At 59.6% G+C, this 27,473-nt stretch overlaps 2 protein-coding genes and 1 long non-coding RNA gene across 7 annotated transcripts in view; 1 reads left to right on the top strand and 2 right to left on the bottom strand.

Moving 5' to 3' along the window:
• The first annotated feature begins 5,886 nt into the window (after nt 1-5,886).
• Nucleotides 5,887-19,361, top strand: GATA2 (GATA binding protein 2). Of its 2 annotated transcripts, none has more exons than XM_033414066.2 (6): nt 5,887-6,137; nt 12,005-12,281; nt 12,698-13,339; nt 14,984-15,129; nt 16,963-17,088; nt 17,528-19,361. In XM_033414066.2, the coding sequence occupies exons 2-6, from the start codon at nt 12,053-12,055 to the stop codon at nt 17,825-17,827; spliced, it is 1,443 nt and encodes a 480-aa protein (XP_033269957.1). In that variant the 5' UTR covers nt 5,887-6,137; nt 12,005-12,052; the 3' UTR covers nt 17,828-19,361. The 2 variants fall into 2 exon arrangements, with proteins under 2 accessions (XP_033269957.1, XP_004284390.1); XM_004284342.4 differs by lacking the exon at nt 5,887-6,137 and adding an exon at nt 11,012-11,339.
• LOC125960329 (uncharacterized) lies at nt 18,144-21,976 on the bottom strand. The gene is made up of 2 exons (XR_007469924.1): nt 21,909-21,976; nt 18,144-18,404 (listed from the first exon to the last, which is right to left on the bottom strand). It is a non-coding gene; the product is annotated as an uncharacterized LOC125960329 (long non-coding RNA).
• The window catches only part of EEFSEC (eukaryotic elongation factor, selenocysteine-tRNA specific), a 199,676-nt gene continuing 194,170 nt past the window's right edge, over nt 21,968-27,473 (bottom strand). The window contains exons 7-9 of one of the 4 annotated variants that reach the window (XR_007469923.1): nt 25,665-27,460; nt 23,682-23,762; nt 22,722-22,855 (exon numbers count right to left, since the gene is read on the bottom strand). The gene's annotated coding sequence lies outside the window, so the exon portion shown is untranslated. Of the gene's footprint in view, nt 22,011-22,721; nt 22,856-23,681; nt 27,461-27,473 lie in introns of those variants that run through there. The other 3 variants (XR_007469922.1, XR_007469919.1, XR_007469921.1) reach the window with 3 other exon arrangements.

Genomic DNA, 27,473 nt, shown 5'->3' with positions numbered 1-27,473 from the left:
GTGTGCAGAGAAGGAAGGCTGAAAGCAACACAGCCACAGCATCCAGTCTTTCTATGAGGGACATGTCCCTGGCCCAGGGGCCTGAATTGGATGGATGGGGACCCTGGGGCCACCAGGGCAGGCGATACCAAGTCCCTTATGGCATCACTGTGCAGAATGTGGGCCCAGGGTAGCCAGTTTTTCAAGAGAAGCTGGAAATGAGTCTCTTTATGTGAAATCTCCCACTTCAGAATATTGTTAACAATTAGTTGTTGCATGAGCCCCTGAGACTTGGGCTGCCAATTTTCAAAGGCTGGGCTACAAAACTCTTTTTAAATACATGCTCATGAGTAATTCTCATAACAACCCCGGGGGCCAACCTGAGGCTCAGAGTAGGAAAGCGACTTGCCTAAGGCCACCCAGCCAGGAGGGGTAGTGTGCAGTGTGTGTTGGGGAGGTCCTGGCCCTAGGTCCTGAGCTACTTACTTCCAGGAGAGAATGGGGGCATTCCTGAGGAGTAGGGAGCTAATTCTCAGAGCCCTGGGTGGGGTGGGCCTGGCCTGGTGCCCGATTAGCCCCTGCAGAGGGAGATGGGCAGGTCGAGCTCCACCTGGAAGCCCATTCGGGCTGTGGCCTTCTCTTGGCTCTAGACACCGTGCTGTCCGAGCCCACGCGCAGCAATAAATCATTGTCGCCTCTTGACAACGCTGGTATAATTACCTTGTATTATGAGTGAAGTCTCGGGGGCTTAGGCCTGGGGAGAGAGGCCGGGCACCCTGAGGACGGGGCTGTCGGTGCCCTCACAGGCACAGTGGGCGCACATGCTGGAGGTCTCCGCGGTGCTCTCTCCTCAAGCCCCCGACCCCAGACTTGCAGGCTGCGGCAGGTCAGTGGAGCCAGGCACCCCGGGGCCAGGGCGTGGGTGGTGGGATGGTATAACGGTGAAGAGAAGGTGCCGGGTCCGGCCCATCTGCCCTCATTCCCTTGTCCCCAAAGGATTCCAGCCGCTGGGCTGTGGTGAGGAACAAGACAGACCCCCTCCCCCCAGGGAGCAAGCAGACAAGCCGCTTTCACATTGTGCTAAGTACTCACTATAAAAGAAATACATAGAATAGACCGAGAAAAGTGAGGCAGAGGAGGGCAACACTTCCTTTCGGTGGGGGGGGGGGTGACATCTGGGTAGAGGTCCTGGGCTGGGAAAGTTCTGGCCCCAAAGAACAGGAAGGAGGCAAGAGAAAGGGACCGGGTCTGAGGGGTCAGCAAGCCCTGTTATGTATGTTCCAAAGGAGTTTGGCTTTTACTCTAAGTTCAGAGGGTACTTCTAATAAGTGATTTCTTGCTGCCAACTAAGCTGTGTGACGTTGACAGTTGGCACGTCTGTAATTTCCTGCTGGCCCATCCATCCTTTCAACAAACGGTTATGGGGCATCTACTGAGGGCCAGCCTGGCCCTGGGGGCACAGCAGTGACAGAACAAAGTCCCCGCTCTGCAGAGCCCAGCTCCTGGAGGAAAAGACCCCGGTCCACCTCTCCAACCTGGCAGCTCGCACCCCGGCGGCAGTCTCCCCAGACCCCGGTCGGAGACCCGCGGCCGCCAGGTGGCGCTCTGCGCCTGCGCACCGGCCGCTGCTCCGGGGTCGCCGGGCCGAGACCAACCCGCGCGGGGGAGGGGCGGCGGGGGGCGGGGGCGGGGCCCGCGCCGCAGGTTATGTGACTTTGGGTTTGACCTGCCTGGAGAAGAGCTAATGCCGCCTTATAATAGACTCCGGGGAGATAGGGAAAATGGCTGCGGCGCTATCTGCGTCGCCATGGGGATCATCGCACGCGCTCGAGCGCGCACACGGGCGGGGCGCGAGCCCGGAAAAATACAGCCTTTGTCGGCGGCGCGTGTCACTCACGGCGCGGGGACCTCTGGCGGCTGGGCTCTGGTCTCTCTTACCCCAGGTGCAGAGCGACGAGGCTCTGGGGCCCCTGGCAGGGCGTCCCACTGAGACGGGTTGGGACCCCTGGGTGTTGCCAAACTCTTCGGAAGACCCCTCTCCCTCACACACCCACACACCCCGTTTGGGTCACAAGCACTCCTGTTACACGGCACAAACCACTCCTTCCACTGTGGCGTCTGTCACACCCGCACGCACCATTCTGTCCTGGCGGTGGTCAGCTCGTGTGTCCCGCCCCCAGCCCCAAGCAGGCACAGGGACAGGCCCCTGCCCCCTTGCCCCGCTAGCAGCGCCCCGTAGCACACATGACAGATACACAAGGACACAACCACCCTCACGCAGATCTGTGCACACCCCAAGCCCCACGCTGGGTGCACACTCCTGGTAGTCACAGGCATGTGAGGATGCACATGCCTAAGAGGATGCGTGGCCCCGAGCCCCGTAACACACCCATGCCTGAAGGTACACATACACCCCCGCCCTGGTGGCAGGCGACACCACCTCCTGTGTGCACCCCTAGACGGCCCTGCGGAGGGCAGACTCATGAAGGCACTCACAGTGCCGCCCGCCACACACACCTGTGCCCACGCGCTTGCACAGCTGCTCTTTCACACACGTGTCTACTCACCCTGAGGGACATGAATGCCCACACGGTCACGTGCAACACCCCTTCCTCAAGCAGCCTCACCTGGGCCATCCCCAAACAGCGTGAGCGCTCCACTTGTTCGAAGCGCCCGCGTGCACACTAACGCCCTTGCTTGTTCAGTGCCCACTCCCTGGCACACCCGCCTGCCCATCCAAACACGCCGGGCACACCCGGGGGCTCACACTCGGGTGCCGCTGGCAGGCAGGCAGGCGGCACGGCACCAGGCGCCCGAGTGCCCCCCGCAGACGGCTATCTGCCTGCCCATCAACGCGCGGATCTGCGGTGGTAAATGATGCATTCGATGGCGGGCGCATTTGTTGTGCGCGCTCTGAAAGGGCTCCGATAATCTGGAAGGCAGAGATAAGGAACACCATTTATTCCGCGGCACTTTGGAAACAATTCCCAGCCCTGTACAACCCCATTCTCGGGCAGCCTCCGGGAGCCGGGCAGATAACGATTGGCTATTCATTATCTTCGCCGGGAACAAAGATTAGCCGGCCGAGATGAAAAATTACCCCGGACAGTGGCGCAGCCCCGCGCGGACCCCCCTGCCCGCTGCTGCTGCCCCGCGCCTTGGTGCCCCGCCCGGCCCGCGAGCTCTGCGCTCACGCCCTCCCGGCCCGCCCGACGCCCTGAGTGATCTCGTGGGCTCTCCGCGCCGGGCCCCTGGCTGTCCCTCCGTCTCAGTCTGTCCACCCCGCCCAGCCCATCTTTCGTGTCCCCACTTTCCCCTCCTTCTCTCTGGGGCCCTTTCTCCTCCCTCCCTCCACCCACCAAGGTCTCCGAGCCTCTCTGGGTTCTCTTCTCTCATCTCTATTTTTGTCCTTTCGTGCTCTCTCCTCTCTGTATCCTCTCTGTTATCTCTCTTGTCTCTCTGTCCGTGTCTCTCTCTGGTTAACACTTTGACTGCTTTTCTTCCCATCCCTCTGACCCTTTCTGCCACTTTTTAGTTGTTTCTCTCTGTCCCTGTGTGTCCCCAACCCACCCCTCCACCCCCCACCAGTCCCTCTGTCACTGTTACTTTTTAAAATCTGTTCTTGTGTCCCCCGTTTCGTCCCCGTTACCTATCTCTCTGAGCCTTTCTATCACAGACTCTCCATGTCTCTCCATCCACCCCACAGGGCCCCACGTCTCCTGCCCTCTCAAGCCGTGTTCCTGACCGCTGACCAGAGGCTGGGAGGCTGCAGCCAGCTCTCACTGGCCCAGCCCAGCCGGGAGATGGCAGCTGGGCTGGGCAGTGTGAGACCTGGAACCCCCTCCAAGGAAACAGGGCAGAACTAGGAAAGGCCCTGTAGACACAGCCCCTGCTGGGTTCATGGGGGTGTGCTCCTGTGCCCCAGGACTGGCTCCCCTCCCCCTCCCCCCTCCCCCAAAGAGCTGGGGTTTTGGGAGCGGGTGGTCCCAGAGAGGCCACCTCATTAGAGCAGTTATTCAGCATGGCGCTGGTGGAGGCAGATAAGCCTTATCAGCTCATCTCCCCCTCCCACAGACAGACAGAAAGTACCCTCGCAAATGGCACCCCGGAGCTCCTCTGGCTGCCTGCCCTGCTGGTTAGGGAAAGTGTGGCTACGGCAGGCCATCTGGGAAGACACACATACAGTGTCACCCAGGGACACGCTCCTCCACAGACCACAGACACAGAGTAGCACTAGGTAGGGGAACCTACACCGTTCAAAGATAGATTCATACACACAGACGCCCACACCCCACATACACAGATACAAACACCCCACCCAACACACATCAGTTCCACATGGAGCTATACACAGATATGCAGACACATTTGAATACACTCTCCACCCTCCCACCGTCAGTTCTAACATAAAATGATACACACCCATGCCTGTGCTGTTAAAGACAGACACAGACCGCGATTCATAGACGCAGGATACCCAGAGACACACTGCTACTGACCCACACAGGGACAGACACCAATTTATAGACAAACACTTGGAAATACCCACTTCCCATCACAAGGTCCATGGACACAGTGATCTCACAGGGACACACATCCAGTGCCACAGATACTCCCTCCCAAGTGCACTTTCGGGGTCACGTTCTGAAACGCCCACACACAATACACAAACTTTCCGGGACCCACGGTATAGAGACCCTCAATACACGAACTGTCTGGGACCCACAAGAAGAAACGGACATACTAATAGACTCAGTTTTGCAGACTTCCCTTCCCATGTGCTCACACATGTACACACACACGGGCACGCAGCCCAGAGCACATGCACAGGCAGTACAGTCACCGCCAGCTTCAAAGAAAAACCCACACACAGCAGATGCCCCCAGAGATGGCAGGCTGGACACACCTCCTCTCTGGGCGCACCTGGGCAGGGACTTCCCAGTCTCTCCAAGGCAAAGCACTTTCTCTTTGGGCCAAAGGTCCCCACAGCACTTTCACTCTCCCTGGGCAGCTGGGATGGGACTTCAGCTGCCGTGTCGAATCTCCTGGTAGGAACTTTGGAAGTTCAAGAACTAGACTTCCTAGCTCCCAAACCCAGGAGTTTCTTGGGGTGAAGCCTTCCATACCCCAACTCCTCCACCCAGCCTTCCAAGGACAAGCCCTCTACTCCCTCCCTCCTCCCCCTCGAGGGTTGCTTTGGGATGGGCCAGGGAGATGCCTCAAACTCCACTTCAAAATGCTCTGGTGTCTGGAGTTGGGGAGTTAGGGTGGGGTGCAGGTGGGGCAGGGAGAGGGGCTTTGTCTGCACTTAGCCAAGTCAGCCTGGAAGTGAGGCAGTTGTGTGTGTGCCAGATGTGTGTGTGTGTCAAGCTACATTTGAGTGTGTGCATGTGTTCATGTCCGTGTGGCCCAGACCTCCTGCCTGAGGATGTCCACGCGGCCACAGCTGTGTGTGCTAACGCGTGTGCACGGATATGTGTGTGGCTGTGTGAGCACTCCTGAAGGCGGGTTAGAGGAGGAGGCGCAGGCGTCTGTGTGCGTGCGTGTGTGAGCGCCTGTGCCCACGGCTCTGGAGGTCCCCGGTGAGAGAGTCTCGGGAGAGAGACGGCCGGCCTTTCTGAGCGCGCATCCCGGAGAGCAGGGGTGCGCCTGTGTGTGCGCCCCTGCGAGGGCGGGAGTGGTCTGGAGTAGTGGCGAGTAGGGTGTGTGCGCCCTGAGTGCCTACCGCCCCTCGACCCGGCGGCTGGACCAGGGAGACGGGGCACAGAACCCCGGGCACCCTCCTGCCCCCCTGCGGCGCTCCCGCCCGCCCCCCCTCAAAGTGCTGTCGAAATAAAAGCAGAGGCGCTGCGGCCGAGGGAGGGAGAAGCAGCAGGAGCGAGAGGGAGGCGGCGGGGCCAGCGCCGCCGGGGCACGCCGCTCAAGTCTATCTCCCGGCTGCCGTCGCCCCCACCCCAGCCGGCCCCCGTCATCCACCCGGCGAACAAAAGCGGCCCGACGCGCACCATGCGGCCGTTCGCCGCGCCGCCCGGGCCCCCCTGGTAACGCCGTCAGCCTGCGCGGGATCCTTTGGGCCCCGCTCGCTACGCACCGCGCTGTGCGCCCCGCTCCGCCCCGGCCCCGTCCGCCCGGGGGCGCCGCCCGCCGCATCTCGCTCGGTAAGTCGCCCCTTCTCCGCCTGGCCAGGGCCCTTCCAGCCCCCAGGCTCGGCCCAGCTGGCACCCTAATCGCGCGGTCCGCCTGGCCCAGTGGCCCCTGAAGTGTGGCCTTCGGGGCTCGCCCTGGCTATACCAGCGCCTGGAACCCCAGGTCATAGGGGCCTAAACCTGAGGGAGCGTTTGGAGTTGTGGACAGCAGGCCCGCCTGGGGCCTGCCGCCTTCCCATTTCTCGGACGGAGCCGTAGGCCTCGAGGCCCGGTTATTCCGAGAGACGCAAAGCCCCGCCCCGCCCAGCCCCAGTGCTGGGCCCTTTGTCTGGGCCGCCCCCCACCTCCGGGCCGCGGCGGCGATGCGCCCGAGCCGGGCCGCCGTTCGCCGGCTGCACCTGCCGGCTGGTCCCGTGCGCCGGCTTTGCGCGGCTTAACCCGGCGCGCTCCTGCGTGCGCCCCCGGGCGCCGCGCCCCGCGGCCCTTTATCCTGCGTGGCTGGGGTGCGGGTGGGGGAGAGCACGGGGTCTGGAAGTCTCCCCCCTGCCCTGAGCCGGAGTCGGAATCCTTTTAGTGGGATTTCAATAAGAATGGGGCCGCCGCGGTCTCGGGATCTGCCTCCGGGAGGCGGGAGGCGTAGACGGCGGCGGTCTGGTCTGTCTGGACCCAGGGCATTTAGAATCCTTCGGCGGAGGCCAGGCTTGAACTCCAGGTTGCCTCGGCAGCGAGGGGAAAGCTCTGGCGTTCAGGGCCCCCGGATGTGGCGGCCGCTCCTTTCCCGGAAAACACGGAAGGAAATTCGTTGTTTTGGAAAAAGCCACGTCTCCCGGGGTCGGGAACATTTGGCAGTGAGCTCTGGGTCTACGCAGGCACCTCGCGCTGGGATTCGTTCATGAGCAGGCAGGATTCGAGAAGCAGGTAGGGCCAGTGCGGCTGCCCAGGCGTCTGGGGAGCGTTTCCCAGACGGGTTGACAAATTGCAAACAAATTGCGTCTAACGAAACGGATTTACCAGTTGTCCTGCTGCTGGGCTGCGGGGCTGCCCGGCCTCCGAGCACACCGTGGCAGTTCATGGAGGAGGGAGAAACGCGGCTCGATTGTCTGCAGGTCTCAGCAGGGCCCCTTGCTGTCGGGCTTGGAGGTGGCGGTTAGAACCTCGTAAAGAGATACCGGGTCTCCGAGGAGCCTGCACCCAGGGTGCGGACACGAGTAGGACGTTGGACCCTGGTCTTTACAATTCAAAAAGGCCCGGAAAACGGTTGGGGTGGGAGAATTAGCATGGTGGCGGGAGGAGAGGGGGACTTCAGATTTGGGGGGCTGGAAGTGAACCTGAAAGAGCAGGAGGGGCTGTTGGATCCCTGGTCGCCTCACTGGGGAGCCCCTCTGGAGGATGGCTGAGGCCCGAGAAGATCTGAGGCCTTGCCTTAGAGGGGACATCTGAACCCCTCTGGCTAGAGCGGCCCCCACTTCCTCCTCAGTACCCCTCAAGGCACATAGCCAGTGAGGCCGCTGTGTTGCAAATTAAATATCCCTAAGAAAGGCAGCCCCTAAGCAAACGGATTTCTTTAAACGCGCCGTCCACTGCCGGCCAATTAGATGCCCATAGGAAAAGGTGAGAATTAGGTTACAGAGAGAGGGCAAACTTATGGTCCCAGAGGGGCCGCCTCAGGTGAGCCAAATTGAAACAAAGGGCAGGGAGGGGAGGGTCGCACAGGATGGGGAACACCTGGGCAGCTGAGTGCCGGGGCCGAGGCCTTGAGGGTCTCTAGAACCGGGCATCGGATCTCTGCACCCCCAGCTCCCGAGAAAGCACCCGGGAGGCTCCGACCGCGTCCTGCTAGGGAATCTCCAGTCATTTGGAAAAGGTCGTTAGAAAATTCAGTTTTGCCGCTGCCCTTCCCCAGTCCTTAATCAAATCTTGTTCCCATGTAAGGAAAGTGACAGCTTTAGTGCAACCAAAGGGCAACGGCCCGCATTTGCAACAATACTTGGGAGTGAACAAAAAAAAAAAAAAAAGAAGGAAAAAAGGAACGTGTCCCTCTAAACGTGTTCTGGAGACCCCGAAGTCCGAGGCCGTAAACCGAAATAAATCCGCCCTCCGAAGCCCCGAGGATGCCCACCCCAGTCCATCCTGGGAGCTGACCTGACCCTCCCTGGAGGTTTTTTCCATCCGAAGTGATGAGATGGTCTCGCTGCCCGGTGGGCAAGGCGCCTGGTTATGTCCATCGGTCTGTCTGGCAGGCACACTCAACCAGCGGGACCCCCCCCATTATGGGCCAGCTAGGGGCCCTGGGGCCTGGTGCCCCGCTTTTCTCTCCCAGACGGGTTAGTTCCTGCTGGAGAACGCAGCAGTCCCGCGTCCAACGCAGGAGCTCCAGCCAACGTGGAGGCCTCAGACAAGCCGGCTGCCTGCCTGCCTTTTGCAGGGAGGCAACCCCACGGCCTCGAGAGACCCTGGTAGGGTTCCCCTTTCCCTTTTTTTTCTCTAGGCCCGGATTGCGGGAAGGGAGGCTGGTGCAGATCTCCCGAGGCCCCTGCTCGAGCATTGCTTAACTGCTCAGCTAAGCTCCTCTTGGCGGCGATTTTCTGAGCCGCCGATCGGGGTAATTAAATCCCCGCCCGCGCTCCGCGCTGCGTCAGGCCGGCGGGCAGAGAAGGGCTGCCGTTCGGGCAGGGGCCCACCCGGGCGGGTCACCTCCATCCCGGCAGTGGGCAGGACGCTGCCCCGGAGGGGCTTCAGGCTGCCCCGGAGGAGCATGAAGCCGAGCTCGCGGTGATGAAACTGCAGACCCACCCAGAACCGGAGATAATTTGAACCGCGCCTTTAGGGGGAAAAAGGCGATTACCTGCTTTCCTGAGGGCTGGGAACGACCACCTCCCTGCGAGCCGGGGCTCCGATCGCGGCCCCGCGGTAAGCTTCCACTCGGCTCCGGCGTTCACCGCCTCGCGGCCGGCCTGAGGGTCGGGGGCCTCCCGCGCTCGGTCCTGGGGTTTGAGCTCCTGTGGGGCAGCCTTGCCGGACACGGGGTATTGTCCCCGAGGCCGTGTTGTCTTTGAGAAGCTCCTGCTGGGCTCCGAGGCGACGAAACAGGCTGGGAGGCTTCGCGGCGATCGCGTTTTAGGCGTTGATGAATCGTAAGCTAAAGGCGGGGAAGAGAAACAGACGTACGGAAAGACAGCGGGTCTGGGCCAGACCGCACGCGTTTCGGGGCGCGCGAACAGGGAGGCACGGAGGCCGCTCACCTGCCTGGTCCGGCTGCCGAGGCCCGGCGCCCGCGGCCTCGAGCTCCTGCTCCCGGCCCTGGCGCGCCTTACTCGGCGGGCGCCGGCCTCCTCTCCCGCAGACCGGAGTTTCGAGAAGCCCGGGCCCCGCGCGCCTTGGAGTGGAGCGGAGCGGGAGGCGCGCGGGCGGCCAGGGCAGACGGGCCCCAAGGGCCGGAGACGCGTGGGTTCCCAGCGGGATGGGGCTCTGCACCCCTGTCCCCGCGCCTTTACCTGCGCCAGGGCCTCGGACAGACGAACGGACAGCCGGACGCAGAGGCAGGAGGAGGCCCCCAGCCCGAGCCCGCGCCCCCTTGGCGCTGCCCAGAGCTGGCCTGGGAGAGGGTGACGGGGGCGCGCCGGCGGAGCCGGGCCTGGCCTGGTGCCCCCCGAGCCGAGGGGACCGAGGGCTTTCCTCCCTCCTTAGATTATTAAAAAGTTCATTTCCTGGCGAATCGGGTGACGTCAGGGGCCCGGCGTCGCGGTGGCGGGGCTGCCCGGCCGGAGAAGCCGCCTCCAGTTACCCAATTACCGACTGTCAATCCCGCCGCCCCTCCCCCCACCCTCCCGGGGGTGGCCGGGGCCCCGGCCCTCCCCCCTGCTGCGGACCCACCTAGCATCCCTCTGGGCTTCTACCCCCGAGAGCCGTGGAACAGCGAGGGGAGGGGGCTGAGGATGTCGATTACTCCCCATTACCCCCGCACCTGTCTCTTAATCACCCCCATTTTTTTTTGTTCCCGACCCCCCTCCTGGGCCGTAGGCTCCCTTCAAGCCTTGGTCTCCTCCGTCTATACAATGGGAGAGAGCAAAGAGATTTGTGCACCCGGCCCACTTCACCCACAGAGCCGGATCTCTGGACTGGAGGCTTGTGGAGAGCAGTTCCAGGTGACTTAGGGGACGGAGTTCTCAGACCACCATCTCCCTCTCCCCAGGGGCCGCCTTAGGGACCCCCCCCCCCCCTTCCCGAGGAAAAAAATGCCTCCTCCTGCCCGGAGGCGTCTCCTTCGAGCCGGCGCCGGCGCCAGTCCGGGTCTGCACGGCCTCGCCCCAGGCAGTTCGGCCCGTTGGTCTGCGAAGGCCACGCCCGGGAAGGGGACGCCCCCTCCCCCTCTCCGGAGCCGCCAGCCAGGCCACCTCCACCAGGTCAGGCCGTCCTAAGCGGCCTCTTGTCCGAGGCCCAGGTGCCCACGGGGGCCCTGTAGTTCCTGCCCCTCACCGATCCTGCTGTCCCGCAGCAGTCCTCCCACCCCACCCCCCACCCCCCGCTTAGTCAGAGCCCCAATTGGGGCAGGGAACGGTGTCGGTAGGTAGTTGGACTCCCATGGCCACGTTCAGTGGTAAAGGAGGTGGGATCCGAGAGAGTGGTAGGGCTGGGGTCCCGGGGAGAGGACACCCAAACACCCAGAGGGTGCGCGGCCCAGGCTCCCGGGGAGGGGGCCCAGTTGGAGGTTAGTTACTGGGAAGAGGGCCCGGAGGTTAGGGGAACCAAGAGTGTCCGCAAGAGGGGGCGCACAGTCGGCCCGCGGGGTGCGGGTCCTGGGGGGAACGTCGGCAGCAGGGGCCGCCGGGAGGGCGCGGGGAGGAGGCGGGCAGGCGCAGGGGGGCAGGCCCGCGGGTCCGTCCGGGAGTCCAGGGGACCGGGAGTTGCGGGCGCAGCCAATGGGGGGCGGAGGCTGGGCGGCGCGCGGCGCTGATTGGCTGGCGCGGGCTTCTTAGGCGTGCGCGGCCCCCGCTTCATGTCTGTGCAGGAGTCGCGAGCTGGCGCCAGGGCGGCCGGAGGATGCCGAGGGGCCGGAGCCGGGCGGGCCGGAGGCCGAGGCGCGCGCTGACCCCCGCTCCCACCCCGTGAGCCCCGCCATCCGCCCGACGCGCCGTCCCTGAGCCCGCCGCCCCCCGGGCTCCCGCCCGTGCTGCCCGCTCCGAGGCCGCGCCCCCCTCCCGCGGCGCTGCGTGTGTAAGTTTGGGCTTCGAGAGCGGGCCGGGGGCCTGGGGCGCGCCGGACTCTGAGAGGTCACTGCGGGGGCCTGGGCCCTGCGGGCGAGGCTGCGGGTGACTGCTTTGGTGTGCCTCGGTGAGAAGTCCTGCTCGTGTCGCCGGGGAGTGCGCGCGGGGGGTGGGGGTGGGCTGGCTCTGGGCTCGTGGGGCAGCGTGTGTGTTTGGGGAGGCGAGGTCAGTCCGTGTCAGCGCCAACTGTAGTTCTGTGCGTGTCGCTAGCATCGTGTGCCGCCGTGGGTGCTCGGGCGCCTGTCTTCAACTTCCAGTCGGTGTTCATGTGTTTGTGTACAGGGCTGGTGCGAGGCGGGGGGGGGGGGGCGGTGAGCGTCTGGCTGAAGTGCGACTCTGCGCGTTTGTTGGGGCCGCTGGTGTCGGTGCTTGGCCCCGCGTGTGACCCCGTGCGCACAGGTGCGTGGCTCCGGGACCCGGGTCACCGTGGGAGCGTGCGTGGCTGAGCCGGCTCCCCCACTCTCCTTTCGTTTTGAGCTTTGGGCTTTCCTCCCAGCCGGGACCGGTCTGCGGCTGAACTCGGCTGGGGCGCAGCGGCGCGCGGGACGCCGTGTGGCGGGGCTTTGGGGGTGTCGGGCCGTGGGGGCGCCCCTCACGCCCCCTTCCGTCGTGCAGGGACGCCGCCACCGCCTCCGCCCAGGTCCCGGGCCTCCGCCGCCGGCCATGGAGGCGGCTCCGGAACAGCCGCGCTGGATGGCGCACCCCGCCGTGCTGAACGCTCAGCACCCAGACCCGCACCACCCGGGCCTGGCGCACAGCTACATGGAGCCCGCGCAGCTGCTGCCTCCCGACGAGGTGGACGTCTTCTTCAACCACCTCGACTCGCAGGGCAACCCGTACTACGCCAACCCGGCCCACGCGCGGGCGCGCGTCTCCTACAGCCCCGCGCATGGTGAGCCGGGGCCCGCGGGTGACTGGGAGCCCAGACGCCGAGCGCCCGGCGCGGGAGGGGACGAGGCCCGGCTGCCTGCTTCCCGGATGTGGGATCCGCAGGAATCGGAGCAGCTGAGAAATCGGGCCGGGAAAGGAGCGGGGCAGCGGCCTCTTGGGGAGGGTCTGGGCCCCGTAGGGCTTCTGCCCGTCTCCAGCTGGCCTGTGAGGGTTTCCTCCAGGCTTGTTCGGGGGTCCTTGTGTGCCACTGGTCCTTCCCCTCCGGACGGACATTCCTGACTATTGCCGGTTGGGGTGTTACATTTCTGGTTTTCTTTGGGGAGGGGTCACTTGGTTGTGGGGAGTTGTGGCCCTGTGTGTCCGTGTCCCGGCTCGGCGCAGCCTCGTGCACCCTGACCCCTCTCCCTCCCCCCGCAGCCCGGCTGACCGGAGGCCAGATGTGCCGCCCACACTTGTTGCACAGCCCGGGGCTGCCCTGGCTGGACGGGGGCAAAGCAGCCCTCTCCGCGGCTGCAGCACATCACCACAACCCCTGGACCGTGAGCCCCTTCTCCAAGACGCCGCTGCACCCCGCGGCTGCCGGAGGCCCCGGAGGCCCCCTCTCTGTGTACCCGGGGGCAGGGGGTGGGAGCGGGGGAGGCACTGGCAGCTCTGTGGCCTCCCTCCCCCCCACTGCAGCCCACTCGGGCTCCCACCTCTTCGGCTTCCCACCCACGCCACCCAAAGAAGTGTCTCCCGACCCCAGCACCACTGGGGCTGCCTCCCCAGCCTCCTCCTCCGCAGGGGGGGCTGCGGCCCGGGGGGAGGACAAGGACGGCGTCAAATACCAGGTGTCACTGACGGAGAGCATGAAGATGGAAAGTGGCAGTCCCCTGCGCCCAGGCCTGGCTGCCATGGGCACCCAGCCTGCCACACACCACCCAATCCCGACCTACCCCTCCTATGTGCCGGCCACCGCCCACGACTACAGCAGCGGGCTCTTCCACCCCGGAGGCTTCCTGGGTGGCCCGGCCTCCAGCTTCACCCCTAAGCAGCGGAGCAAGGCACGCTCGTGCTCAGGTAAAGGCAGGGCCGGGGACCTAGTAGACGTGGGGACGGTTTGTGCTTTGCGGGGGAGGGGGCCGTGATATGGGAGGTGGGGCAGTGTCGGTGTCCTGGATCCGGGATGGGTGACGTCCCTCTCTAATGGCCCCCAGCAGATCTTTGAGACCCCAGAACGGGGGACAAGGGACCCTAGAACTTTTGCCCTTAAGTGTTCCTGGTGGCCCCAAAGTTTATTGCCCATCCCCACTCCTCACCCTCCCCTCCGAGGTTGGCCACTGCCCGACCAGAACACACAACGGGAATCCCCCCTCCCCTCCCTGAGTCTTAAGTGAAAATTCGAGCAGCCTCATGACTTAGCATGTGAGAGAATGCAACATGCCGGTGAGAGCAGTGAGGCGGTGTATACGTGCGTGTACATGTGTTTGTGAGCGTGTGTGCGTGCTGTGGGTGCACTCAGCCCTTCCCAGAGGCTCCAGACCCTTAAGGAATCTGGATCTCCGACTTCATCAGTCCGGGTCTTGGGATTTCGATGGCTCCCAATCTTCTTGGGAGATTTCACCCCCACCCCCCAGGCAAAGTTCCCGGGACCCGATGCTGCTCCCTGCCCCCTGGCACGTCCTTCACTCTCCCTCCCTGAGGGCTGGAGTGAGGGGAAGGAGCTGTAGGTGCCTCTGCCCCTCTGCTTCGGGAACTGGCTGGGACCGGGCTGGGTTGTCCAGGAATGCGGCTGCAGAGCGGACGCCGCTGTGGCTGGTGTGGGGCTCCTGCTGTCCACACCTCCTTCCAGTCCCTTTGAGACGGGGAAGAGGAAGATTTTTAAAACTTTTGCTGCTGAGTCCAGAAACCGCCTTTTCTTGCCCGTATGGACTGACAGCTTAAACTAAATGGGGAGAAATGTCCGGGGTAACAGCAGCTGTGTGGCTCCACCCTGCCGCCGCCAGTGCCCACTCCCGTCCCACCTCGGGGCCCTGTTTTGCTCAGACCAGCTCGCTTGCCTTTAATTAGTTCTTTCTCCCAAATTTGTTTTACATTCTATCTGAATTCCAGATGGCCCTTGAACAACAACAAAACAAAATACCACCACCACCAGACCAAGGTCACTTAGCCTACTCAGCCTCAAAAAACGAAAGGGCTTATTATTTATTTCATTTTAAAGGACAGCAACTTCCACCCCGGTCCAGGGCCTCGGCGGAAGGCAGGGAGGTGGGGGATTGAGAAGGAAGTGACCGTGGACGGAGGGACGGAGAACAGAAAGACGGGGCTGAGGACACAGGACAGGGAGCGGGCACGCCGCTGGGGGGAAAGGACAGGGACAGAAGAGGAGAGGGACTAGGAAGGGGGCCGAGTCCTCCCGGCCCAGCCGGCTTGAGCTGGCGACTCGTGCCCCCCCCCCTTGCTGCCGTCGGCGAAGTTTGCTGTAAATACCGTCTCCCGGGCCGGCAGTGCTGAAGATCCCTGGGGCCCTGGCCACGCTCCTCCCTCCCGCCCCATTCCCCTGCCTTAAGCTACTCTCCGAATCCCACCTCCCACCTCCAAGGTCCCTCTTCCCGCCAGGCTGGAGCTAAAAGTCCCACCCTGAAGCAGCCTGGCTGGCCCGCCGGCCCCCTCCTATGACTTTGTCGGTTGAACAGGCTGGTGTCTCCCCCTGTCCCCTTTCAGAAGGCCGGGAGTGTGTCAACTGCGGGGCCACGGCTACCCCTCTCTGGCGGCGGGACGGCACCGGGCACTACCTGTGCAACGCCTGCGGCCTCTACCACAAGATGAACGGGCAGAACCGGCCCCTCATCAAGCCCAAACGGAGACTGGTAAGAGCGGGCAGCCTGGACTGGGGGCTGCCAGGCAGCCTGGGCTGGGGGCGTCGGCCTGGGCGGGAGCTGACGGTTAATGACAAAAAGAGCAAACCTTCAAATACAGGTGCTCTGGCGCCTGAACTCATCATTAAAATCACTTGGGTGTCAGTTGGGGTTGCCCGGCTTTTAGGCGAGATTTCTTTCAGGCCAGATTTCCCCTCTGCAGCCCACCTGGTACCTTCAGGGATCCCCCAAAGTTGAGCTTCCAGGGGCCCAAGTCCGGTCCCCTGGCCTCTGTTAAACTCCTTTTAAAAATAGGGCCGTGAAGTAATTTTCCTTGTAGCCCAGGCTGCTCTCCCTGGCTTCCCCACACAGTCTCCTCACGCTTATTTAAATAAAACACACACACCAACCACCAAAAAAAACCTGCCCTTTATTATTTTTCCATGGAGTCACCTATACTGTGTATTTTCATTTGAGTGATTTTAAAAAAATGCCCTTTCGGATCTCCTGCCGGAGTTTCCTATCCGGACATCTGCAGCCCAAAGATAAGGAAACTTCGCGTATCTGTTTCCGGACTCCGCCAGTTTTCAGTCTCTCCTCGGCTCAGTCCTGCCTCTCGCTGGGCTGTTTTGAAACTTCTAATACCCTCCACTCTGCAAATAATGCGTAAAATGCTAAGAATAATAAATATATTTTTTCAGGGCGAAGTGATTTATGAGGCTTAAATCGCTTGCTGCTTCGGGGGCCCCCTTTTTTTTTTCCCCTGGAGCGAGGGCGGGGTGAGGGCCCGGGTGGTGGAGGATGCGGGCTTGGTCCCTGAGTCAGAATTCCAGCTTCAGGCTGCTTACTCACCCTCACCCCTCCCCACCCCCGTGGCTGCAGGCCGGCCCCTCTGGACCAGGCTGGGGCCTGGGGCCACTCCCCGCCTCCCACCCCCACCCCTGCTGCCCGCGGTTCCCTGGGAAGTGCTCTTGTGGGTTTGCAGAGGGCGTTCTGCTTTCTGGGGTAAAGAACTCTCTTGCCTCTTCTCTTGGGAGCCTTTAGCTCCCTTCTCCAGAAACCAGACGTTTCCAGGTCACCTCTGCCCTGCATTTCCTGAGGGGCTAGGGGGCAGTTGGAACTCCGAGGATTGGGGTGTGGGGTGCTGGACACACAGACTGGTATTGTCCAATAAAAGCTGTGAAGATGGACACTTTGCAGGTCTGCCCCGTCCACTGTGGTTGCCTCTAGCTCGTGTTGGGACTAGTGATCCTTTGAAATGTGGCTGGTGCAGTTGAAGCAACTGAATTAAAATTCTAGTTCAGTTTAACTTAAATGGCCCCACAGGGCTAGTGGCTACTGCATTGGACACTGCAGCTCGACTCCCTGAGCATTGCACATCCCTGCCCTGGGCAGCTGCAGGGCCCCCTCCTCTGGCCTCAGGGGTTCAGGCACGCCCAGGATTATGGGTTTTCTGGGAGTGCGGCTCCAGACCCAGGTGCTCCAGGGGGCCTAGCCAGCCTTCTCAACCAGAAGACCCCTTCTCAGAGCCTCAGTTTCCCCATCTGTAGCGTTAGATTGTTTGGTGATCGGGGGAGGTGGCTACGTGTTCCTTCCAGCTCTTGCAACCCCTTTGATTCTGAGATCAGGCTTCAGAGAGTCCTTTATTCTAAAGTTCTGTGACGGTTTAGGTCTCCGATTCTAGAATTCCACGGCTCTGAGATGCCTTGATTCCCCTGTGAGATTTGCTGCTCCTGGGCTAAGCTGGCGGGGGCCGGGGTGGCGCGAGGGTCTGGGAGAAGGTGGGGGGGGCCGTGGGAGCCCAGCCTGCTGACGCCACGCCTCCCCTCCCCCCTTCCCTTCCAGTCGGCCGCCAGGAGAGCGGGCACCTGTTGTGCAAATTGTCAGACGACAACCACCACCTTATGGCGCCGCAACGCCAACGGGGACCCTGTGTGCAACGCCTGTGGCCTCTACTACAAGCTGCACAATGTAGGTCCGCCCGCCCGGCCCGCCCCGCCTCCCGGGGGACCGCTGCGCTTCGCGCGGCAGCCTCCAGCGTGGCTTGGCTTGGGAAGCCGCCCCGAGCGCCAGAAGGGCTTCCCACGAGGGGGGCGAGCTGGCTGGCTGGCTGGGAGGATGGGAGGGGCAGGGGCCGGGGCCGGTGGGTCGAGGACAGCGGTATCTCGGCTTTGGGGTGGGCTTTGGGGGGTGGCGCTGGCACCTCGTGGGCCGAACGCCCTGCAGGCTGCCGGGCAGCCCCACGCAGTGAAAGGCGCCTTTCTCAAGATGGCAGCGGTGCTGGCGGGAAGACGGTGGTGGGCGGTGGGCCTTTGGAAGTGGGCCCCCCCCCGCCCCGTGCGAGCTGGGGGTGGGCTTCTTGCTCTGGGAAGGGAGCTCCACCCCCTGAAAGCTCCGTGGTCGCCCCCAGGTGAACAGGCCGCTGACCATGAAGAAGGAAGGCATCCAGACTCGGAACCGGAAGATGTCCAACAAGTCCAAGAAGAACAAGAAGGGGGCCGAGTGCTTCGAGGAGCTGTCCAAGTGCATGCAGGAGAAGGCCTCCCCCTTCAGCGCGGCTGCCCTGGCCGGACACATGGCGCCTGTGGGCCACCTCCCGCCCTTCAGCCACTCGGGACACATCTTGCCCACCCCGACGCCCATCCACCCCTCCTCCAGCCTGTCCTTCGGCCACCCCCACCCATCCAGCATGGTGACCGCCATGGGCTAGGGACCGCCCCCACGGACCGACAGACAGATGCCGAGGAAGGCGCTCCCGGGACGGGGGGCAGGGACCAGACCCTCGGCTGCCCGTCCCTCCCCGGAGACTGACGCTGCCCTGCCAGCCCAGCTGGAGCCCCACGCTGCCTCACCTGTGGGCCCGTCGGCCGTCACTGTGAAGATGCTCCCTGGGCTGGGAGGCTGCCTCGGCCTCCCAGGTGGGGCCTCCGCCACGGATAACTGTTTGGCGAGCAGAAAGGACAACTTTACGAAGACTGGGGGCAAGGGACCCACGCAGGAAACCGCGTCGTGGAAGGAGGAGGGAGTAGAGGCAAAAGTAATTTATTTGCTCTTGTTTCTCACGAGGACTGGGAGACTTGGGCGGTCTGAGCTGCCCCAAGTTCGCGGGGCTTCCTCGGCGCCAAGGGCCACTTGACCGTTCCCCGTGCCCGGCTCCGGGGGCAGGTCTTCGGGGACCTCGGCCTGCACCCTCTCCACTGGCTCCCTCTCTGAAAGCGCTGAACCCAGGCCGGGCGCAGAGGGCAGAGACAATCACGGGCGGTCCCGCGCAGATTCCCAGGCCGGGGCTGGGTCACAGGAAGGAAACGTTTTCTTGAGAGGGGAAGCGTCTCCGATTGCTCCCCTGGCCTCTGAGGCTGAGGCTGGGGTGACCCGTGCGCCCTAGACGGGTCTGAGCTACAGCCACCTCCTCTGCTCGGCGGACCCCTGTACATACATCCTCCTTCTGCTAACCCCTAAACCCCCTCCTCTCCAACTCTGAGACAAAAGAAGAAAATGTTTTAAAAAAAAAACAAAAAAAACCTACATAAGCTTAACTCGCCGATGAGTTAGTTGTTTTATTTTTAAACTCTTTTTGGGTCCAGTCAATTGTACGTTGCCACGAAAGCCCTTGCTATGGAAAGGAATAAAACCTACAAACCAAGGCTGTAGCTTCGCAGTTATTTTTGGAAAAGTTCTCAGATCCCACGGCCCTAGAACGGGGAGCCAGGGGCCAGGGGTGGGGCCTCGGCTGGTCGTGGCTTCCAGGGGGCTGACCTGGCAGGTGGCGAAGGCAGGAGCTGGGGGTGGGTCAGAGCCAGGACCGAGCGAGAGGCCACGACCCTGCTGGGTCCTGGGAGGTGCCAGGGTTCTGCTCTGCCTTGCTGTGGCTGTCTGGATCCTTCCCAAGGTACAGCTGTACATAACTGTGTCCGAGCTTAGATTCTGTATGCGGCAGTGGCGGGGTGCGGTGGCCAGCAAGGACCCGGCCCAGGAAGAGGGTTGTGCTGATATAGTCCAAGTGCAATATGGGGGGCACCACAGCCAGAAGTAACTTATTTTGTACTAGTATCCGCATAAGAAAAAGAATCGGCAGTATTTTCTGGTCTTATGTTTTATTTGGCCTGTTTTATTTTGGATTAGTGAACTAAGTTATTGTTAATTATGTACAACATTTATATATTGTCTGTAAAAATTGTATGCTATCTTCCTATTCCTTCAAAGTGAAAACTGTTAAGAGTAATAAAATACTTTTTGTGAATGCCTCTGGCCTGTCTTGTGGGCTCCTGGGGCTCCTGGGTCCCAGCTGCCGAGGTCATTGAGACCGAATCAGTCCTGCAGCCGGTGATTTGGATGGAAGGGCCCCTGGAACAGGAGAGGGGCCCTGTCTGGCCGGGGTCTGAGGTCCTGACCCTCCTCCCCTGAAAACTGCTCCCGTCTGAATTCTGGTCCTGGCTGGGTGGATACCGGGGAGGCTCAGGAAGGCTACGGGTTCTGCAGCCTTTAGCCCACATTCTGACCCTTTTCCTAAGGGCTCACAGAACCCAGCAAGGACTGATCCCCCTCCCCATGCCGTCCTCTTCCTTCCACGTTCATTGACAAACCTGGTCACCAGTGTCTTTGATCACTCATGTCATTGACGGCTGTCCTCTTTAATCAGTGATACTGGTTATTGGAGACAGTCATCATGACTGATATTCCTGATCAATGACGTGTCTGATCACTGGAGCCTGTGACCACAGACATCTGATTACTAACAATTGATCACCAACATGTGATCACCAATAGTTCATCGATGCCCTCTGATCAGTGATGTGTCTGATCACTGACATCCACAAGATGTGATCACCAATGTCTCCAGAGACTGACCGTGCTCACCAATAATAGGTCTGATCATGAATATCTCTTACCACCAACGTTCCACACCTCGTCACCAGTATTTCTATCCAGTGTGTCTGGTTGCTAACATCCGATAACCGCCACGTCTGTGATCGCCGGGACCTCTCATCACCCATGTTTCCTGATGACCAGCGTGCTGATCGCCACTGCACCCTGTCTCTAACGTCCTAGGTCATCAACAAGTATGATCACCGGTGTCACTGATCACTATTTTTCTCATCAATGACAGATCTGATCACTCATATGGGATCAGCATCTCCAAGCACACAATTTCTCATCACTGATGTCTTCTTAGCAATGTCCTTGGCCACTTTTCTCCAATCACCAACATCTCTAGCCAACCATGTACGTGATGGCCAATGCCCCTGATCGTGGACTCTTACCGTCAAGTTTTCTGACTACCAACATGGTCACCGTCACACTGGTTACTAATAACCCTGACTGCTCAGCGCTCATCATCGTGTCCTACTTCGGTGGCTGCTGGGTCTTCTCACCTTCCAAGTCCCCGACGACCAATGTCCCTTATACCCCGATCGCCAACCTCCCTGGTCGTGGGTATCACCAGTCACCTGTGTCTCTGATCACTTGATTCTCTAAGCATCAATGCCTTTGATCCCTAGAAGATCACACACCACCAAGATCTCTGGGGGGCTCATCACTGACTCTGACCACCAATATCTCCTCTACCCTTGGTTATCGAATACATGACACCAATGCTCCCATCACATCCTCACTCCCCCCATGTTCCTGGTGTATGGTTAATGATATCGCCAACCAGAGATCACTCTGATCACCAAGATCTCTGTGCCACGTTTGAATGACACCGTCTCCCCATGACGTGTGCCACCGTCCCTGACCCTTATTATCATAATTTCTGCTCCCTGCATCCCTGATGGTATTTGATGGTCACTCCCCGCAGCCCTCAAGTCCCCTATCCAGGAGGCTCCCCTTCCATCCTCCTCACCCCCAGACCGTGTGCCGGCAGGGGTCACTCGGGGCCGGGGGAGAGACGGGGGAGCGATGGGGGAGCATCCCTGGGACTCTGCCTCAGGACGCCTCTGCCCCTGCTGTGCCACTGCTACCCTGCCCGTGTCCTTTCTGTGGAGAAGCAGAGCAAGCAGGAACAGCTCCGGTGTGTAGCTGGGGGGGCACTGCCGGCCCATCTCAAAGCGCAGGGGCCCCAGGCCCTCTCAGGCCCCCTCAGCAGCTCCCCTTCCAGCCCTTCCCCAGCTCATGGCGTTCTCGCCTCCCCTCCTGGCAGCCGTGGCCACAGCGAGGGCAGGGCTGGTCCTGCTGGCCTGCGCCCCGGCTCCTGACTGCAGGTGAGAGCGTCTATCAGATCGTGCACCCAAGTGCACACACGCGTGTGCCCGATGAACGCTGAGACGCCAGGCACTGCTCTGGGGGTGGGGACCACACGGCACACGAGACAAGCAAGAGTCTCTGCGCTTGGACAGCTTACATCCTAGGCCGTGAGCACCGCGGCAGCCCAGCAGGGCCTCTGGCAAACGGGCCTACCCGCCGGGCCCGAATCCAGAGCCCGGGCCAGAACCTGGAGTCCAGAGCTTAGAGACCCAGACAGTCTGCACCCCAGAACTCAGGAGCCAGAGGCCAAACACAGAGCACTGAGCGTCGCCCCCAAATCCAGAACCTGGGGCGAGGACTCTGAGCCTGGGGCCCGGAACCTGGACCTCGGAATCCAGAGCTCAGAACAGACAGCCCAGAACCTGGGCCTTGGAGGCGGACCCGAAAGCCACAGCCTAGGGCGTGGAGCTCAGAACCCAGAACTGAGTACTGACGACGTGGACTCCAGAGTCTAGACCGTGGCTCCAGACCTCCAGCCAGAATCCAGAGCCCAGAAGGACCACACTGACAGCGGCCCCCCCTCGCTTCTCTATCACTCCCCGTCTTACTTCTTTCCTTCTGCGGGCCAGTGTTACTGGAGGAGCCCCGGCCAGGCATCGCGCAAGGTGCCGTGGTCATTCATGGGTTGGCGGTAGGCGCTTCCCAAACATCTGTTGAATGAGATCCACTCATTTATCCCACGAATGTTTACTGACCCCATTTGTTCTTGGCATTCGGGTGGGGGATGAAACATACAAAGATCCTTGCCGGGGCCCTGGTTGGCGGGGAGGCGGTGGGGGTGGGGGGGATGCCGCTGAGGAGCACGGGCGGCCTCCGGGAGCGGGGGACGCACACTGGCCCTGGAGGCCCAGGTTCAAGGCCCAGCAAGTCACTGCTGAGCAGTACAACCAGGGTCAGGGCTCCTGCAGCTTCTGTGCCCACCCCAGTGGCGATGAGTCCCGCAGCCCAGAGTCATTGTGCTGGCAACAGTTTCGATTCCGTGGCCTCAGAGCCCCCAGGTAGGGCGGGCGGGAGGCAGGCAGGCCTCTCAGGGCGATGGTGCCCTTCTGGCTCTGCGGGCGGCGCCAGGGTGCCCGGGCTGGGTTGGCCTTTGCTCCGTCTGTTTGCACCCAGTGGGGCTGGCGGCCCAGGGTCCTTCCTCCCTTCCTGCTTCCCGGGCTGCTTCTTCCCATGTTCAGTAGAAGAACCCAACCCCCCGCTGTAATTCTTACAGACCAGCTCTGTCCCCCCCAAAGCCCCTCCTGCCTCCTGCTGACCCACTGCTGGGAACAGGGAAGGGAAAAAGCCTTCCAGTCCCCAGGGCCACAGAACGGACCCCACCCCAGGGGAACCAGGTTTGGTAGGAATGCCTGCATCCACCTCACCTGGGATGAAGGGAAGACGACACCACAGCACTGTCCTGTGCTGACAGCACGGCCGGCACATCACAGGGCCACTGGGTTTGTTTTGCTTCTAGGCAAAATGACGAAACGATTCCAAACTTTATCTGGAAAAACTAACAAGACCAGCAGAACAAGTCAGAAAATTAGGGAAAATAGAGCGAGGGGTGTGTGTGTGTGTGTGTGTGTGTGTGTGTGTGTGTGTGTGTGTGTGTGTGTGTGTGTGTGTGTGTGTGTGTGTGTGTGTGTGTGTGTGTGTGTAAGAGAGAGACGCTTTCCAGTATTAAACAAGATTCTATGATCACAATTGTTCAAACCTTGTGGTTGTGCTGTCAGAATAAGTAGATCAATGGCTCAGGCTCGGGTAAGCCCGAAAGAACCCCTATTATTTATAAGATAATGGATGATAAAGGAGGTATCCTGATCAATGCAGTGGGAAGGGTTATTCAATCCAGCGGTGTTGGAACACCCGGCGGAACATCACCTCCCTGGGCGAAGACCTGCTCTGATCTAGGACCAGCAGCCTGATGTCTGACAAAACTATGAATGAATGGCAAATGATTTTAAATTAGGAGATCCAGGGAGTTCCCTGGCAGTCCAGTGGTTAGGATTCCAGGCTTTCACAGCCATGGCCCAGGTTCAATCCCTCGCTGGGGAACTGAGATCCCGTAAGCTGCACAGTGCGGCCAAAAAAAAAAAAAAAATTAGGAAATTCACTTAAAAATAGGCAGAAGATCTGGCCCGGAAGGGACTGTGTGTCTGCAGGGCCATTTCTGCATCTCTCCCCTCAGGAAGCCCTGTCTCTGTCTCTACCTGGCCCCTCTTGCCCAGGCCTGTCTGGGTCTCAGGGACACTGGGTTTGAGTCCTGAGGTCACATGTATTCTATTCCACATTCCAGATTTCTTAAGGAGTCAGTTTCGAAACTATCCATGGCAACCTACCAGCTGGATCACCCAGGTTGGTTCCCCAACAGATAAAATGGCAAAGGAACACTGCAAACCTCAAGGTTAAGTTTGTCCTTTCTAGGAACCAAAGAGAAAAAAGGAAAAATTGTTGAACACACAAGATGCCAAAGCTTCTGGAGCAGGGAGGGAGTGGTGGGATAATGGCTGGGATCACGTGTTTGAAATGAACCCTGAGATCACGATTCCAATTCCAAGACTTGAATGCTTGAATGCTGAGTAATCTTCCAGATACCTTTAACAAGAAACTCTGACACAGAGATGTTCAGGACATCATTATTTATAAAACGGAGAGACTGGATACAACCTAAATACTCAGAAAAAGGGCATGATGAGAGTACATTCACAGAAGACCTAAAGCAGGGACTTGAGCAGGTATTTGCACCTCTGTTCACAGCAGCACTGTTCACAGTAGCCAAAAGGTGGAAGCGACCCAAGTGTCCATCAACAGATGAACAGATAAAGAAGATGTGGTCCATCCATACGATGGAATATTATTCAGCTTTAAAAAGAAAGGAAATTCTGACACCTGCTACAACATGGATGAACCTTAAGGACGTTATGCTCAGTGAAACGAGTCTGACAAAAAGACAAATACTGTGTGATCCCACTTATTTGAGGTCCCAAGAGCAGTCAGATTCATAGAGACAGGGAGAGGGGGAGGGGGAGCTAGTGTTTGATGGGGACAGAGTTTCAGTTTGGGAAGATGAAAAGGTTCTGGAGATGATGGAGGTGATGGCTACACAACAGTGTGAATGTACTTAAGGCCACTGAACTGGGCACTTTAAAATGGTTAAAATAGTACAATTTACGTTATGTGTATTTTACCACAATAAAAAAAGGAGACAGGTGAGGGAACTATAGGACATCCACGAGAAAGCCTTTAAAATGCCTCCCGAAGGTTACGCTCTTAGAGCCGAGTCACGGGCTACAAGTGTCTAACATGATGACAAGAGTCATTGCAGCATGTGGGAAAAGAACTGCCAACAAATGCTAACAAATGGTGACAGCTCTGTGATAGATGATTTCTCCTTTTCCTCCCCATTTTCCAAGTTTTCTGTAACGAGGTTTAATAGCTTTAATGATAAAAAGTAATATTTAAAGATAATCCTTGCAAAATGGGAGATAATTATGCAACCATGCAAAAACTCAAAATACAAAAATGCAGTACGTAATAAAAAGACCCCCCCACACACACACACTCAAGAAAAAGAGAAAACCAGGCAAAGGATACACAGACAGGTCCTTCCTAATAGACATGTAAATAAACACTTGATAAACATTTGGACAGGAGCTCAACCTCAGAAAGAATCAAGTACATGCACATTTCGCAAGGAGGTACCACTTTTTACCTCTCCTCTCAGAAAAATGGAAAAGGCCTGCCATAGTAGAAACAGCTGCTAGCATGTGCCATATGTGGGAATGCTGATCGAAATTCCAAGCTCTCCTCAGGTGCACTTCACAGAAACACTAGAAATAAAAGCTAAACTGCAGGGTTCTTTGGGGGGATAAAAAGCAAACTGCAGAACAATATATAATGTATGATTTTTTGTTTTAAAAATGTTTGTGTATGGGGCTTCCCTGGTGGCGCAGTGGTTGAGAGTCCGCCTGCCGATGCGGGGGACACGGGTTCGTGCCCCTGTCCGGGAAGATCCCACATGCCGCGGAACGGCTGGGCCCGTGAGCCATGGCCGCTGAGCCTGCGCATCCGGAGCCTGTGCTCCGCAACGGGAAAGGCCACAACAGTGAGAGGCCCGCGTACCACAAAAAAAAAAAAAAATGTTTGTGTACATATAGAAAAAAACCCGGGAAGACATATGCCTAATGAATAACAGTGGTTACTTCCGGGAAGTATGAGAGACCGGGGTGGTGAGAGGGTACTTTTCACTTTATAAACTTGGGCTAATATTTTAAGGTGTTATGTGCCACTTTTGTAATGTAGGAAATAATCATTCACAAAACCTTTTTTCTTTTCTCTGCCTTGTTCCTGGTTGGTCTCTCTCCCTGGGATGTTCTCCCCTTCAGATTTGCCGGGAGAACTTCTCTTCATCCTTCAAAACCCCAGCCAAAGATATGAGAGGAAGCCTTATCTGAAGTCTCCCTCCCCTCAGCCCCTCAGAGCTCCCTAGTTCCTAACCTATGTCACCGAAGGACAAGGCCTGACTGTGGGGCATACAGAGCTGCCTCTCTCTTGCTGTGCAGCCTTGAGCAAGTGGCTTAGCCTCTCTGAATCCTGACTCCTCACCAGTAAAACAAGACCACACTTTGCAGGGTTGTTACAAGGATAATATGGGGAAGGCAAAGGTTCCTCAGTCCTTGGAGAGCTCACCCAACAAGGAGGTCGCCTTCTAATGCCATTTCAGTCAGTGGGCTTCAGACTGAGCCCTGATGCCCGTCTCCACTCCTAGAAGCCCAGGGTGTTTGGGGACCTCTTTGTTCTTCCTTCCCCACAGCACCTAAGGCTGCCAGGGATGGGAGGGCCGAAGGGACGGCCCTGGCTGTTCAGCAGGTGCTTTCAGCATTTCCTCCCATCCGGCCCCCAAGTGGGCAGGGTGCCCTCAGATCATCCTCCTGTATAGCTGCGGACACTGAGTACAGGCAGGGCTGGGGCTCCCACTCCCTGGGATGGCTCCCCCTGGCATGCAGGCTGGAGTGGGGGTGGGGGTCTTCTCCCAGGAGACGGACGTGGTGGACCCAGCCCAGCGGCCTCCTCCTACCACTCCATCTGTCCCCCCAGCCCACACTGCAGGGCTCCCTAGGGGACCCTGGGAAAATGCCGTCCTTATTCCTTCTCCCTGCTCCTCCCCCCAGATTGGGCTGTGCTGACCTGGGGGGAGGGCTGTGATCCAGGTTTCCCAGGCGTGGCGGGGACGCTGGGACGGCCCCTCCCCTTCCTCAGAATTTAGGGATGCAGGGGACGTTTCTACACATTCCCTGAGCCCCCTTACACTGCCCAGCTCCACCCTCACCCACACAGCAGCACGCTGGCCTCCTCGTGACCCCCCCGGCCTCCAGCTCGTGCTCTGCGATCTGTCTCTTCAGCCATTGGGATCTTTCATAACCTTTTAATTTAAATTATGAAATATTTCAGATAGCCAAATATATAACTAACAATACAACAGCCCCCCTCCCTGACCCCGTACTGATTTTCTATTCTGTGTAAGAAATCCCCACAGGGACTTCCCTGGTGGCGCGGTGGTTAAGAATCCGCCTGCCAATGCAGGGGACATGGGTCCGAGCCCTGGTCCGGGAAGATCCCACATGCCGCAGAGCAACCAAGCCTGTGCGCCACAACTACTGAGCCTGCATGCCACAAATACTGAGCCCACGTGCCACAACTACTGAAGCACATGCGCCTAGAACCCATGCTCTGTAGCAAGAGAAGCCACCACAATGAGAAACCCACGCACGCAACAAAGAGTAGCCACCGCTCGCCGCAACTAGAGAAAACCCGCATAGCAGTGAAGACCCAATGCAGCCAAAAATGAATAAATACATAAATAAATACATAAATAAAAAAAATATATATATATATGTAAAAGAAAAAAGAAATCCCAACAAACTCAGAAGCTTAGAAGCACACAGGTTTCTGTCTCATGGTCTGTGGTCAGGAGCCTAGGCGCGGTGTAGCTTACGGTCCCACACGGCTGCCAGCAAGATGGAGACCAGGGCTGGGTTCTCATCAGAGGCTGGACCAGGGAAACACTGATCGGCTGTCACGGCAGCTTCCTGCTTCAAAGCCAGTCAGAGAAAAGACTCTGCAAGAGGGAC

The sequence above is a fragment of the Orcinus orca genome, chromosome 10 (genome assembly GCF_937001465.1).
Source record: "Orcinus orca chromosome 10, mOrcOrc1.1, whole genome shotgun sequence".
Lineage (NCBI taxonomy): Eukaryota > Metazoa > Chordata > Mammalia > Artiodactyla > Delphinidae > Orcinus > Orcinus orca.
This window is presented reverse-complemented; position numbering and strand designations above follow the sequence as displayed.

Coding starts and splice junctions, on each gene's coding strand:
- GATA2 (XM_033414066.2), top strand. CDS start 12,053: ATGGAGGCGGCTCCGGAACAGCCGCGCTGGATGGCGCACCCCGCCGTG. Junction 12,282..12,697: donor CTCCTACAGCCCCGCGCATG/GTGAGCCGGGGC, acceptor CTCCCCCCGCAG/CCCGGCTGACCGGAGGCCAG. Junction 17,089..17,527: donor TCTACTACAAGCTGCACAAT/GTAGGTCCGCCC, acceptor GGTCGCCCCCAG/GTGAACAGGCCGCTGACCAT.